We start from the raw sequence: 13,060 nt of genomic DNA on the forward strand, positions 1-13,060 counted from the left end.
ATATATAGACATAGATACATGCACATAGAAAGAGAGACAGAGACAGAGAGAAAGAGATAAACTAAGAGAAAGAGACAGACAAAGAGACAGACAAAGAGAGACAAACAAAACGAGAAAATAAACATAATGAAGGCGTACCTGAGTATGAATAACATCTACATAATGCAGCTTCTGCTTCGGATTGCTGTGGCTTGTTCCAGGCTGCTGCAGCAGCAGCTGCTGCTGCTGCTGATCTGCTGCTGCTGCTGCTGCTGCTCTCTTTGCAAGGACCTGTGTCTCAGCCTTCAGCTGTCTAGACAGCACGCGGTAGCAATCTAAGTCTCGCTGCAGCTGCTCTTGCTGCTGCTGCTGCAGCTGCTGCGCTGCACTCATCTCCGCTAGCTGCTGCTTCAGCCCCGCTGCAGCACGCGCCTCCCTCAGTGCAGCAGCAGCAGCAGCCTGCAGCAGCAAACAATCCACGACCTAACTATATAATATATAGACGTATAAACAAACAAGTAAATAAATAAATATAAATAAATAAATAAATATAAATAAATAAATAAATAAATAAATATATTCAAATAACAAACCCTAAAAGTGAAAAGTGCGGCTATCTTTAATCTGCATGCACAACTCCATCTACTCTGCTGCTGCTACTGCTGCTGCTGCTGTTGCTGTTGGTGCTGCTGCTACTCTTGCTGCTGTTGTTCTTGCTGCTCCTCCTGCTGCTGCTACTGCTACTAGTCCTGCTGCTTCTGTTGTTGCTACTGATACTGCTCATCCTGCTTTTGCTGCTGCTGCTTGTGCTGCTGTTTTTGCCTCTGCTGCTGCTGCTACTGCTGCTGCTTCTGCTGCTGCACCTCTGCTTTTTCTTTCTGCAGCAGCAGCACTCGATTCTCGGAGTTGAGCTTGTGAATGCGCTCTCCTTGTCTCTTCATTTCCTGCTGCAGCTGCTGCGCTGCTGTTCTGTGCTGCAGCGCTTGCTCTGCTAGCTGCTGCAGCTGGTGCTGCAGCTGCTGCTGCATTGCTCGGCCCCCTATAGACGTCTCCAGCACAGCAGCATGCTGCTCCCGCTGCTGCTGCAGTTGCTGCTGCAGCAGCTCGATCCGCTGCTCTGCTGCTTTCAGCTGCTGCTGCAACTGCTGCTGCTGCTCCAGCGGCAGCAACTCAACAAGATCTGCTGCATTATCCCGCGATGTTTGCTGCAGCAGCTGTCTCCGCAGGTTTTGTGATTGCTGCTGCTCCTGCTCCAGCTGCTGCTGCAGCAATTCCTGCTGCTGCTGCGCCTGCTGCAGCTGCACTGTTAACTCCCCAGCAGCAAGCAGCTGCTGCTCTGTCTCGTGAGCCTGCTGCTTCAGCTGCTGCAGCGTGTCTTGTAACTCTATGCCTCTTTGCTGCAGCTGCTGCTGCAGCAACCGGATCTTGCTGCTGGCTGCTAGCTGCTGCAGCTGCAGCTCCTGTGTCTCTTGCCGCAGCTGCTGCAGCTCGACAGCAGCAGCGTCTCCTTTGCTGCTCTGCAGCAGCTGCTGTTGCTGCTGCTGCAGCTGCTGTTGCAGCAAGACAACTTTCTCCTGCTCCGACTCCAGCTGCTGCTGCAGCACCTCATGCTGCCTCCTAAGTGCTGCATTTTCTTGTAAGGAGCGGCTGTGCTGCTGCTGCATGTCTTTGTGCTGCTGCAGTTGCTGCTGGTGTTGCCGTTCTTGCTGCTGTTGCTGCTGCTGCAGCTGCTGCAGTTGCTGCTGCACCTGCTGCAGTTGGGTCCGAACTGCGGCTGCTTCTTCTGCATCCCCCACGAGGGTCTTCTCTGCTGCATGCAGTTGCTGCTGCAGCGTATCTTGCTGCTGCTGCAGCTGTTTCTGCTGCAGTTGCTCCTGTTGCTGCTGCAGCTGTCTCTCTTGACGGTTTAGCAGCTGCTGCTGCTGCTTCAGCTGCTGCTGAGCTTCCCGCAGGTCGTAAAGAGCTTTTTCATGTTGCTGCTGCAGCTGCTGCAGCGCGTTCGCTGTTTTCTGCTGCTGCTGCACTTTCGTTTGCAGCGCATGCATTTCTTGCTGCTGCGCTGCAGCACGCCTCTGCAGCTGCTCTGTTTCTGCTAGCTGTCCAGCTAGCTGCGTCTCCAGGTCTGCTGCTGCTTGCTGCAGCAGCGTCCGCTCACGGGTTGTCTCCTGCAGCTGCTGCATGCGGTTTGCGGCTTCCTGCTGCAGCTGCTGCAGCTGCTGCTTCAACTGCTGCTGCTGCCGCTCCGCTTGCTGCAGTGCAGCAGCAGCTTCTTTCTCGCTGCTGCTAGCTGCCCCCTGTAGCACAGCAAGCTTCTGCTGCTGCTGCTGCCGCATACTCTTTTCTTGCTGCAGCTGCTGCCGCAGGTGCTGCGCCTGAGACACCAGCCGCTGCTGCTCCTGCTCCCAGCTACGTTGCTGCTGCTGCTGCTGCTGCAGCTGCTGCTGCTCCTTCTCCTCAGACTTTTGCAGCGTCCGCTGCAAAGCAGCAATCTGCTGCTGCTGCTGCTGCATCACTCTACGTTCTTCCACCTGTGTCTGTCTAGCTTGCTGCGCTGCTGCCCTGGCAGCAGCAAGCTGCTGCTGCAGCTGCAGCACCTGCTCTTGTTGCTGTTCTAAAAGGGCCTCTTGATCTCGCTGCTGCTGCTGCTGCAGGCTCTGGAATAGCTGCCCCTCATCAGCAGCAGCGTCAAGCTGCTGCTGCAGTTGCTGCTGCTGCTGCTGCGCTTCTTTGAGAGACTGCTGCTCCTGCTGCAGCAGCCGCTCTGTTTCTCGCAGCTGCTGCAGCAACTTGTCGTTGTCCTGCTGCTGCTTCTGCTGTTGCTGCTGAGATTCTTTCTGCCTCGTCTCTGCCTGGAGCAGCAGCAGCTCGAGCTCCTTTGAACGCTGCTGCTGCTGCAGCAGCTGGCTATACACCCCATCCGCTTCTGCTTCAAGCCGCTGCTGCTCCTCTGTGAGGCGCAGCACATTCTGCTGCTCTGTCTCTGTGGCTTGCTGTTGCAGTTGAAGCATGCGCTCGTGCTGCTGCTGCTGCTGCTGCAGCTGTTGCTGCGCCTCAGCAGCAGCAGCGCGCGCCTGCTGCAGCTCTTTTGCTGCTGCTTGCAGCTCCTCTGTCAAAGCAGCACAACGAGAAGCTATTTGGCTTTCTGTCTCTCTCTCCCTAACATCAGCAGTTTGCAGCTGCTGCTGCAGCTGCTGCAGCAGCCGCTGCTGCTGCAGCTCGCGTCGCTGGGTTGCATGCAGAGCCTCAGTAGCAGCAGCAAGCTCCGCGCGGGTCCTTGTGTGCTGCTGCTCTACCATTCGCAGCTTCTGCAGCTCCTGCTGCTGCTGCTGCTGCTGCTGCAGCTGCCGCTGTAGCTCCTGCTGCTGCTGTTGCTCTCTATAAGCGCTTTGCTGCTGCGCTGCCTCCAGCTTCTCACCAAGCTGCTTCACCTCGCCTTCTGCTGCTACGACATCCTGATGTCGCTGCAGCAGTTCAGCTTGCAGCTGTTCAAGTTGCTGCTGCTGCTGCTGTTGCTGCTGCTGCAGCTGCTGCTCCCTCTGCGCTGCTTCCTGCAGCAGCTGCCGCAGCGACGCCGCTTCTGCTGCCACGGAGCCTTCCTTTTGCTGCGCTGCTCGCAGCAGCCGCTGCTGCTGCTCCAGCTCCCGCTGCAGTCGTGCTGCTGCTCGCTGCTGCTGCTGCAGCTCCTCATCAACCCCTGCCCTTGTCATGCGCAGCAGCTGCCGCTGCTCCTGCTGCTGTTGCTGGAGCTGCTGCAGCGTTTCGCGGTGCTGCTGCTCCGCTTCAGTTTTACGCTGCAGCTGCTGCTGCAGCTCGAAGCACCTTTGCTGCTGTTCGAGCGTTGCTTCTCGCTGCTGCTGCAGCAGGTCCGCCTGCTGCTGCAGTTGCTGCTGCAGCACGCTGCTGCTGCTGCTCCTGTGCCTCTCAGCTGACTCCAGCTCTGCCTGAAGCACTTGAGATCGTTCACTGGCGGCTCTTGCTTCTTCTTGAGCTTGCTGCAGCTGCTGCTGCTGCAGCACCAGCTCCTGCTGCTGCTGCTGCAACTCCTGCTGCAGTGTCCTGCAGCGCTCCATAAGGCGCTCGCTCTCTGCTTCTGCTGCTTCTTTTGCTGCCTCGTTCTGTCGTGCAAGGAACTCCGCTTGCTGCAGCAGCTGCTGCTGCTGCTCTTCCTGCAGTTGGTGCTGCAGCAGCCGCCCCTGCAGCGCATCATTTTGCTGCTCTGCTGCAGCAAGACTCAGCTGCTGCTCGTCTTGCTGCGCTTCGATCTCGCGCAGCCGCAGCCGCAGCGCTTCTGTTTCCTCTCTTAGCTGCTGCAGCAGCTGCTGCTGCAGCAGCTGCTGCTCCTTTCGCTGCGCGTGCCTCGACTGGTGCAGCAGCTGCTGCTGCACTGCTGCATCTTGCTGCTGCTGCAGCTGCTGCCGCAACTCATTACTCTCCTGCCACGCACGCTGCAGCTGCTGCTCTGCTGCTTCCAGCTGCATGCGGTATTCTCTGTAGCGTTGCTGCAGCAGAAGCGCATTTGGCTGCTGTTGTTGTTGCTGCTGCTGCTGTCGCTCCAGCAGCTGCTGCACAGACGCCCGCTGCAGCTCGCTTGCATGCAGCTGCTGCTGCAGCTGCTGCAGCGACTCCCGCAGCACTGCAACTTCCTGCTGCAGTGCCATACGCTGGCTTGCTGCTAGGGGCTCTTCTCTTGCTGTGCTGCTGATTTGCTGCTGCAGTTGCATGCACGTCTGCTGAAGCTGCTGCAGCAGCTGCTGCTGCTGCTTCACCTGACCGAATGCCGCCTCACAAGCAGCAACAAGTCTCTCCTCATTTGCTTCGAGTGTCTCTTGCTGCTGCGCTGAGGCCCGCAGCTGCTGCCGCAGCTGCAGCAACTCCCGCTGCTGCTGCAGCAGAGTCTCCATTTGTTTGCTCTTTGCTTCGTTCGATTGCTGCAGCAGCTCCTGCAGCCTCGCCAGTTGCTGCTGCTGGTGTTGCTGCTGCTGCTGCTGTCGCCGCCTTTGCTGCTGAGACGCTGCAAGCCCTTCCGAAGCCGCGAGCTGCTGCTGCTGCTGCTGCAGCTGTTGTAGCTGCTGCTGCAGCGCTGCCTCCCGCTGCTGCAGTGCAGCAAAAGAATCGTTTGTGCGTTCGACTGCATACTGCGCTGTCTCCAGGGCCTCAGTTAAAGAAGCAATTTGCTGCTGCTGCTGCTGCTGCTGGAGCTGCGCTTCTTGCTGCAGCTGTTGCTGCTTCCTCTGGGCCTCAGCAGCAGCAGCAACCTGCTGCTGCACTGCAGCATTACGAGCAGACTCTGCTGCTTCAACTCGCTGCTGCTGCAGCTGCTGCTCCAGCCGCAACGCATGCAGCTCCTGCTGCAGCAGCTGCATGCGGTGCATGGCATCGTCTGCTGTATCTTTGTACTGCTGAAGCAGCTGCTGTTGTTCCTGCTGCTGCTGCTGCTGCTGTTCCTGCTGCTGCTGAGCAGCAGCAACCTGCTGCTGCTGCAGCGCAGCCTCCTGCTGCAGCACCTGGCAGCGACCATCTAGCAGCTGCAGCTGCTGCTGCAGCGAAAGCCTCTCCGCTTCCCCATTACTTTCTATGTTTCTTAGCAGCAGCTCAAGCTGCTGCCGCTGCTGCTGCTCTTGCTGCAGCAGCAGCTGCGCCTGACGTTCGCGGGCGTTTGCTGCAGCAAGCGCGTCCTGCTGCTCCAGTGCTGCGGCTTGCTGCTGCTGCTGTCGACGGCGCAGTGCATGCAGCTGCTGCCGCAGCCCCGTTGCTTCTGCTGCTTCTGCTGCCTTCAATTGCTGCTCTCTCCCCAGCTGTCTCCTCAGGTTCGCTGCTTCTGCCTGCACCTGCTGCAGCAGCAGCAGCTGCTGCTGCTGCTGCTCCCCCAAGGCGCTTGCGCCGAGAATCTGTTGCTGCTGCTGCTGCCGCAGCAGCGCAACCTCCTCGTCTGCTTGCCACAGCTGCTGCTGCAGCAGCAGCAGCTGCTGCTGCTGCTCTCTGCAGCGCCGCTGCAAAACCGTCTCCACTGCGGAGACAGGAGCTGCTGCAGTGCTGTCGTTCAAGTCTGGCTGGAGCTGCTGCTGCTGTTGCTGCAGTCGCGAGTCTTGCAGTTGTTGCTGCTGCATGCGAGACTCTTCCAGCAGCACGTGCTGCTGCTGCAGCATTTGCTGCTGCTGCTCTATCCTTCCTAGCAGCTCTTTGACGGTGTCAGTGAGGACAGCGAGGTCGCTCTCAACGGCTCCTCGTTGGCTGATAGAGAATGGTTGCTGCTGCTGCTGCTGCTGCTGTTGCTGCTGCTGCTGCTGTTGCTGCTGCTGCAGGAGCAGGTCTCTGGTGTATGTGTCTAGCTCAGCTACCACCTGCTGGAGGTGCTGCATTTCCTGCTGCTGCTGCTCCAGTTGCTGCTGCAGCCGCTGCGCCTTCCTCTGCTCCCTCTGGGCGATAGCCTCCTGCTGCTGCAGCTGCGAGAGGGCCCCATTGAGCTTTGCTGCATCTTCGCGCTGCTGCTGCAGCAGCAGCTGCTGCTGCTGCAGAGCCTCCGTGTTCGTCTGCTGCGCTGCACGCAGCATCATACGCAGCCCATCGACTTCCCCAAGCAGTGTTGCAGCAACTGCTGCTTCCGGCTGTTGCTGCTGCTCCTGTTGCTGCTGCTGCTGTTGGCGCAGCAGCCTCTGCTGCTGATCCTGCAGCTGCTGCTGCTGCTGCTGCTGCTGGAAGGTTGCCAGCATGTCGTACTTGGACTCGGCTGCAGCAAGGCGCGCTGCAGCACGAGCTGCTTCCTGCTGCTGCTGCAGCAGCTGCTGCTGCAGCTTCTCTGCTTCTGCACTGAAATGCGCAGCACGCGCTGTCTCCGCAGCCAGGCGGTCTTGTAGGAGAGCTGTCTCCTCTGCTGCTGCTGCTACTTGCTGCTGCAGCAGCAGCAGCTGCTGCTGCGCCGCAGCATCAGCATCCAGCTGCAGGCGACTGGCATTGAGCTCTTCATTGAGTTGCTGCCGCTCTATCTGCTGTTGCTGCTGCAGCAGCTGATGCTGCTGCCGCTGTTGCTGCAATTGCTGCTGCACTTCAACTAGCTGCTGCCGCTTTGTTGCTAGCTGCTGTTCTGCTGTCTCCGCCCGAGCGCTCCAGTAAGCGATTTCGCGCTGCTGCTGCTGCTGCTGCATTTGCTGCATGCGCATTTGGTGCTGCAGCTCGCTTAGCTGCCGCTGCTGCTGCAGCAGCTGCTGCTGCTGCTGTTCATCATACATCCGCGATTGCTGCAGTACAGCACCATCTGCCACCCCTGCTTCTGCTTCTAGCAGCTCTTTCTCCTGCTGCAGTTTGTCTCTATCTGCAGCAGCAAACTGCAACTGCTGCTGCAGCTGCTGCTGCGTCTCTTCCCAGTCCAGCTGCTGCTGCTGCCACTGTTGCTGCTGCTGCTGCAGACGCCCCTCCAGATCCTCACACTGCTGCTCCCTTTGCTGCAGCTCCAGCTTCACTTGCTGCAGCTGTTGCTGCTGCTGCTTCACCTGCTGCTCTAGGCGGCCGATGTGAGCCTGCAGCTGCTGCTGCTGCTGCTGCTTCGCAGCTTCAAGGGAGTTGCGCTGTCTTGTTATCTTGGCTAGCTGCTGCTCTGCTGCTGCTGCTGCTTGCTGCAGCTCCTGCAACTGCTGCAGCTGCTGCTGCGTTTCGGCTACTCCGGCGAGCTGCTGGCGAGTTTCATCCTGCTGCTGCTGTTGCTGCTGCTGCTGCTCCCGCTGCTGCTGCAGCTGCTGCTGCAGCAGGTCCCTCTCGCCTTGAAGGCCCTGAATAACTCTTTCTTTTTCCCTTGCAGTTTGCTGCGCTATCTCTAGCTGGTCGGTGATTTGCTGCTGCTGCTGCTGCTGCTGCTGCTGCTGCCTCTCGAGCTGCTCCAGCTGCGCCTGCTGCGAGGCGCGCTGCTGCTCCTGCTGCTCCTCTCTTGCTGCTGCAGCTGCTTCTGCTGCTTGCATCTGCTGCTGCAGCGAAGCAATCTGCTGCTCTTGCAGCCGAAGCTGTCTCCTCAACGCCCTGCTGTCCTGCTCAAGCTTGTCTTTCTCTGCCCTCAGTTGCTGCTGCTGCTGCCGCTGCTGGGTAAGCCACTGCTGCTGCTGCTGCTGCAGTAGCTGCCGCTGCTGCGCGGCCTCTTGCAATGCTGGCAGCTGCTGCAGCTGTTCCTCAAGCTGCTTGTTTTGCTGCTGCAGCAAGTTTGCTGCTGCTTCTGCTGCAGATAGCTGGGCACTAAGGCCGTCCTGCGCCTTTGTTGCTTCATCTACTTGCTGCAGCAGCTCTTCCTTTTCTGCTGCTAGCGTGCGCACCTCGGTTTGCTGCTGCTGCTGCTGCTGCCGCAGCTGCTGCAGCTGAGTATACAGCTCGTCTCTCCGCTGCTCTGCATTTGCTGCTGCCTGGCGATGCATTTCAATGGTATCTGCTAGACCTTGCTGCTCCTGCTGCTGCTGCTGCTGCAGCAGTTGCTGCTGCTCCTCAGCAAGCTGCAGCTGCTCCTCCAGCTGCTGCCCTTGCTGCTGCAGCTGCTCTGCCCTCTCTAAAGCCTCATCATATGCTTGCTGCAGCTCCTGCAACTCTTTCCCTTGTGCTGCTGCTGTTGCTGCTGCCTCCTCTACCTGCCTGGCGAGGTCCTCAGCCCGCTGCTGCTGCTGCTGCACCTCCTGCTGCAGCTGCTGCACCTCCTGCCGCAGCAGCTTCTCCTTGGCCTCATACGAAAGCTGCTGCTCCTTATGCCCTTCTTGCAGGCGTTGATATTGCTTCTGCAGCTCTTCAAGCTGCTGCTGCTGCTGCTTCTTCGTCTTCTTCTGCTGCTGGGCCTGCTGCTGAAGCTCCTGCTGCAGCTGCTGCAGCTGCTGCGCATGCCGCTGCTCAGCCTCTGTCTTTTGCTGCTGTAGTTGCTTTGCTGCTGCAGTCTTTTGCTGCTGCAGCTGCCTCTGCAAAGACAAGTTCTCTTCGTATCTTGTGTTAGCTAGCTGGCGCTGTCTGTCTAGCTGCTGTTGCTGCTGCTGCAGCAGCAGCATCTGCTGCTGCTGCTGCCTCTCCGCGCTCTCCTCCCGGTGCTTAGATGCAGCTAGCTCGCTCTCAGCAGCAGCACGGCCTTCCTGCACGTCACTCAGGATCTGCTGCAGCTGCTGCAGCTGCTGCTGCTGCAGCTGCTGCGCCTCTTCCTTCAACGTCAACTGCTGCTTTGCTGCAGCAAGCTCTGCTTCGGCGGCGGCGAGAGCTGCAGCAGCCTGCTGCTTCTGCTGCTGCTGGTCCTGCTGCAGCTCCTGCAGCTGTTGCTGCAGTTGCTGACGCTGCTGCTGCATGTGTTTCATATCTGCTGCTGCGCGTGATTGGGATTGCAGCAGCTGCTGTAGCTCCGCGCTTTGTTCTGCTGATGCTGCAGTCATCTGCTGCAGCCGCTCTTCAAGCAGCAGGCGCTGCTGCTGCGCCTCCTGCTGCTGTTGCTGTTGCTGCTCTGCCTCCGCTGCGCGCTCCTCGTGCTCCTGCTTCAGCTGTTGCTGCTGCTGCTGCAGCTTTTGCTCCTGCTCCTCCAGCTGTTGCTGCTGCTTCTCCAGCTGCTGCTGCTGCTGCTGCAGCTGCTGCCGCGCCTCCGCTTCCGCTGCGTAGATGCGCTGATGCTCGCTGCGGCTTTCGAGCAGCAACTGCTGCTGCTGGTGCTCTCTTTGTGCTGCTTGTTGCTGCTGCTGCTGCAGCTGCTGCAGCTGCTGCTTTTGCAGTTTGATTTGCTGCTGCTGTTGCTGCAGCTGCTGCTGCTGCGACTTTAGCTGCTGCTGCTCCTCCTCTGACTGCAGCATGCGTTCTTGCAGTTGTGCCTGAAGCTGCTGCAGCAGCTGCTGCTGCTGCTGGATTTGCTTTTGCTGCTGCTGTACCTTGTGTTGTTGCTGCTGGAGTTGCTGCTGGAGTTGCTGCTGCAGCTGCTGTGCTTCCCTTTGCTGCTCCTCAGTCAGCAGCTCTGTCTGCTTCTGCTGCTCTGTTTGCTGTTTCTGCAGCTCCTCCTGCTGCTGCAGCCGCTGAAGCAGCAGCGCTTCCTGCTGCTGATGCTCTTCTAGCAGAGTGGTTTGCTGCTCTGCCAACGTCTGCTGCTGCTGCAGTTGAGCAGCGAGCTTCTGCTGCTGCTCTTGCTGCTCTGCTGCAGCAGCAGCGCGGCTTGCAAGTGCAGCAGAAGCCTCGTCCAGCTGCTGCTGCAGCTGTTTGTTTTCTCTCTGCAGCAGCAGCAGCTGCTGCTGCTCTTTGCTGCTGCGCTCCCGCGTCTCGGATAGAGACTTGGTGAGGTGCTCTTGCTGCTGCAGCATTTGCTGTATTTGCTCCTGCTGCTGCTGCAGTTGGTCCTGTGCCTCCTGCTGCTGCTGCTGCAGCTGCTGCTCGTGTTGTTGCTGCTGCTGCTGCGCGTTGCGCTCATAGGTTTGTTCTTGTTCTTGTTGTTGCTGCTGCTGCTGCTGCAGGCGTTGGCGGAGCTGATCAGCGACCCGCTGCTGCTGCTGCAGTTGCTCGTTTGCTGCTGCTGCTGCACGCAGCGCAGCATCTAGCCGCATGCGCAGCTCTACCATCTCCTGCTGCAGCTCTAAGTGCTGCCTTTCTGCTTCAGACGACAGCAGGTGAAGTTTTTGCTCTGTCTCTTGTAGTTGTGCTGCTAAGTCGTTGCTTTTTGCTTCGGATTGCTGCAGCTCCTGCTGCAGCTGCTGCTGCTGCTGCTGCAGCTCTGCTGCCTCCTGCAGCAGCTCCTGCTCACGGGCCTGCTGTCGCTGCTCCCGCGCTGCTGCGTGCTGCTGCTGCTGTTGCAGCAACTGCTGCTGCTGCTGCTGCAGCCTTGCGACCTCCTGCTGCAGCGCAGCGCGGCTTTCTGCTTCAGCTTGCTGCGCTTGCTGCAGCGACTGCTGCAGCAGCTGCTGCTGCTCTTCGTGGCGCTTCTGCATCTCCTCTCCCTCAGCAGCAGCTTGCTGCTGCAGCTGCTGCAACTGCTGCAGCACTTCCTCTTGCTGCTGCTGCTGCCGTTGCTGCAACTGCTGCTGCTGCTGCAGCTGCTGTCTAAGACTAGCAGCCTCAGCGGACAACTCAGCTTTGAGGTCGCCTGCTGCTGCGTGCTGCTGCTGCAGCTCTTCCAATCTGCTGCGCTCCTGCTGCAGCAGCAGCTGCAGTTGCTGGTTCTCAAGCTGAGCTGCTGCGATTTGGTGCTGCAGCTGCTGATTTTGCTGCTGCTCTGCTCGCAGCTGCTCCGCCTTGCGCTGCAGCTGCTGTGTTGCTGCGCTTCGTTCACTGTCTACTTGCTGCTGCAGCTGCTGCTGCAGCTGCTGCAGCTGCTTCTCCGTTGCTATCAGCTTCTCACCAATCTCTGCTGCTTCTGCCTGGCTGCTGCGCAGCTCTAATTTGACTGCTTTGAGTTCCATCTCGTGCGTTTGCTGCTGCTGCCGCTGCTGCTGCTGCTGCTGCTGCGCGCTGCTGCTGCTGCGCTTCTGTCTAGCTTCCAGCTGCTGCTGCAGCAGCTGCAGCTCCTCTTCTGCTTTCCCTGCTCTGCGTACAGCACTCACAAAGTCGCGCGACTGGCGATCATAAAGCTGCTGCAGCAGCTGCTGCTGCTGCTGCGCTGCAGCAAATTCTTCTTGCAGCTGCTGGTAAAGCTGCTGCACGTGCTGCAGCTGCTTCTCTACAGAGCGCTGCCGCCTTTGCTGCTGCTGCTGCTCCTCCTCCTCGTCCTGCTCCCTGTCAGCGCCATCTTGCTGCTCCTCTTGCTGCTGCTGCTCCTGCTCCTGCTGTTGCTGCTGCTGTTCTTCTGTTGCCCGCGGTGCTGCAGCTGTATCCTGTTCTTGCTCCTTTTGCTGCTGCTGCTGCTGCTGCGGCTCTGCTGCTGCTGAGTGTTGCTGCAGCAGTGACACCGCAGCACGCTGCTCCATCGTCTCAGCTAACGACTGAAGGCTCGCGAGCTCGCTAGCGGATTGCTGCAGCTGCTGCTGCAGCAGCTGCTGCTGCTGCAGCAAGGCAGTGTGCTGCTGCTGGAGCTCCTCGAGCTCATCACACTGCCGCTGGTGTTGCTGCAGCAGGCTGCTGTGCTGCTGCTGCAAGGCCTCGAACTCCGTCGTTTGCTGCTGCAGCTGCTCCCTCAGTTGCATGCAGATGTCTTCCAGCTGCCGTGCTGCAGCGCGAGCTTCTCTAGCATCAAGCTGCTGCTGCTGAAGTCGCTGCTCCAGCAACTCGCTGCTTCTTTGCTGCTCCTCAAGGGCATGGCGCAGCTCTGCTGCTTGCTGCTGCAGCAGCTGCTGCTGCTCCTGCTGCTGCTGCAGCAGTTCATCCTTATCTGCTAACGACACACGAAGGCCCTGTGCTTCTTGCTGGTGCTCTTGCTGCTGCTGCAGCTGCCTCTTTGCTGCTGATGCAGTGCGCTCCCTCTCCTGCTGCAGCTGCTGCAGCAGCCGCTGCTGCTGCTCTTCATTCTGCTTCATACGCCTCTTGATGTCTTCTTCTCTTTCTTGTTGCTGCGTGTGAAGCTCGTCTATGAGCTGCTGCTGCTGCTGCAGCTGCTGCTGCTGCTGCTGCAGCTGCAGCTGCTGCAGGTCCATCACCTGGCGCATGCGGCTGAACTGAGCGTTTGCTGCTGCTGCTTCTGCTGCTACTCCTTGCTGCTGCAGCTGCTGCTGCAGCTGCTCCAGCTCTTGCCTTTGGGTTGTTGTGAGTCTCTCTGTCAGCGTTGCAAGCTCTTGCTGCATCTGCTGTACCTCATGCTGCAGCTGCTGCTCGCCGTCTGCTGCTGCTGCTGCGTTTTCCTCCGCGTCTCTCAGCTGTATAGACAGCTCTTCACATCTCCCTCTAAGAGCCTCTGCTTCTGCTGCTGCTGCTGCTGCTTCTCGCTGCTGTGTAGCAGCACGCTGCAGCAGCGCAGCCTTCTCTTCTGCTGCTACCTGCAGCTGCTGCTGCTGCTCCTCTGCCTTGTGCAGCAGCAGCTCCTGTGCTGCGCCGCTGGCCTCCAGTTGCTGCTGCAGCGACCGAACATCCCCTTGCAGCTGCACGTTTTGCTGCTGCAGCTGCTGCAGCAAACCTTCTCGCCCTGAAAGAGCTCCCGCCTGCGGCTCCTGCTGCTGCTGCGGCTGCGGCTGCTGCT

The 13,060-nt window shown here is 59.2% G+C and overlaps 2 protein-coding genes across 2 annotated transcripts in view; both read right to left on the reverse strand.

The window, feature by feature from the left end:
* Window positions 1-763, reverse strand: part of EAH_00035940 (hypothetical protein, conserved) — a gene marked incomplete at both ends in the record, with an annotated part of 3,114 nt that extends 2,351 nt beyond the window's left edge. The window contains 2 exons of the mRNA XM_013395693.1: window positions 139-438; window positions 614-763. Coding sequence (XP_013251147.1) covers window positions 139-438; window positions 614-763 — 450 coding nt within the window. The remainder of the gene's footprint in view (window positions 1-138; window positions 439-613) is intronic.
* A 52-nt stretch (window positions 764-815) lies between these two features.
* The window catches only part of EAH_00035950 (hypothetical protein, conserved), a gene marked incomplete at both ends in the record, with an annotated part of 16,937 nt that continues 4,692 nt past the window's right edge, over window positions 816-13,060 (reverse strand). The window contains one exon of the mRNA XM_013395694.1: window positions 816-13,006. Within this exon, the coding sequence (XP_013251148.1) occupies window positions 816-13,006 (12,191 nt within the window). The remainder of the gene's footprint in view (window positions 13,007-13,060) is intronic.

Source organism: Eimeria acervulina, genomic scaffold (genome assembly GCF_000499425.1).
Source record: "Eimeria acervulina Houghton genomic scaffold, Eah_scaff383, whole genome shotgun sequence".
Taxonomy (NCBI): Eukaryota; Apicomplexa; class Conoidasida; order Eucoccidiorida; family Eimeriidae; genus Eimeria; species Eimeria acervulina.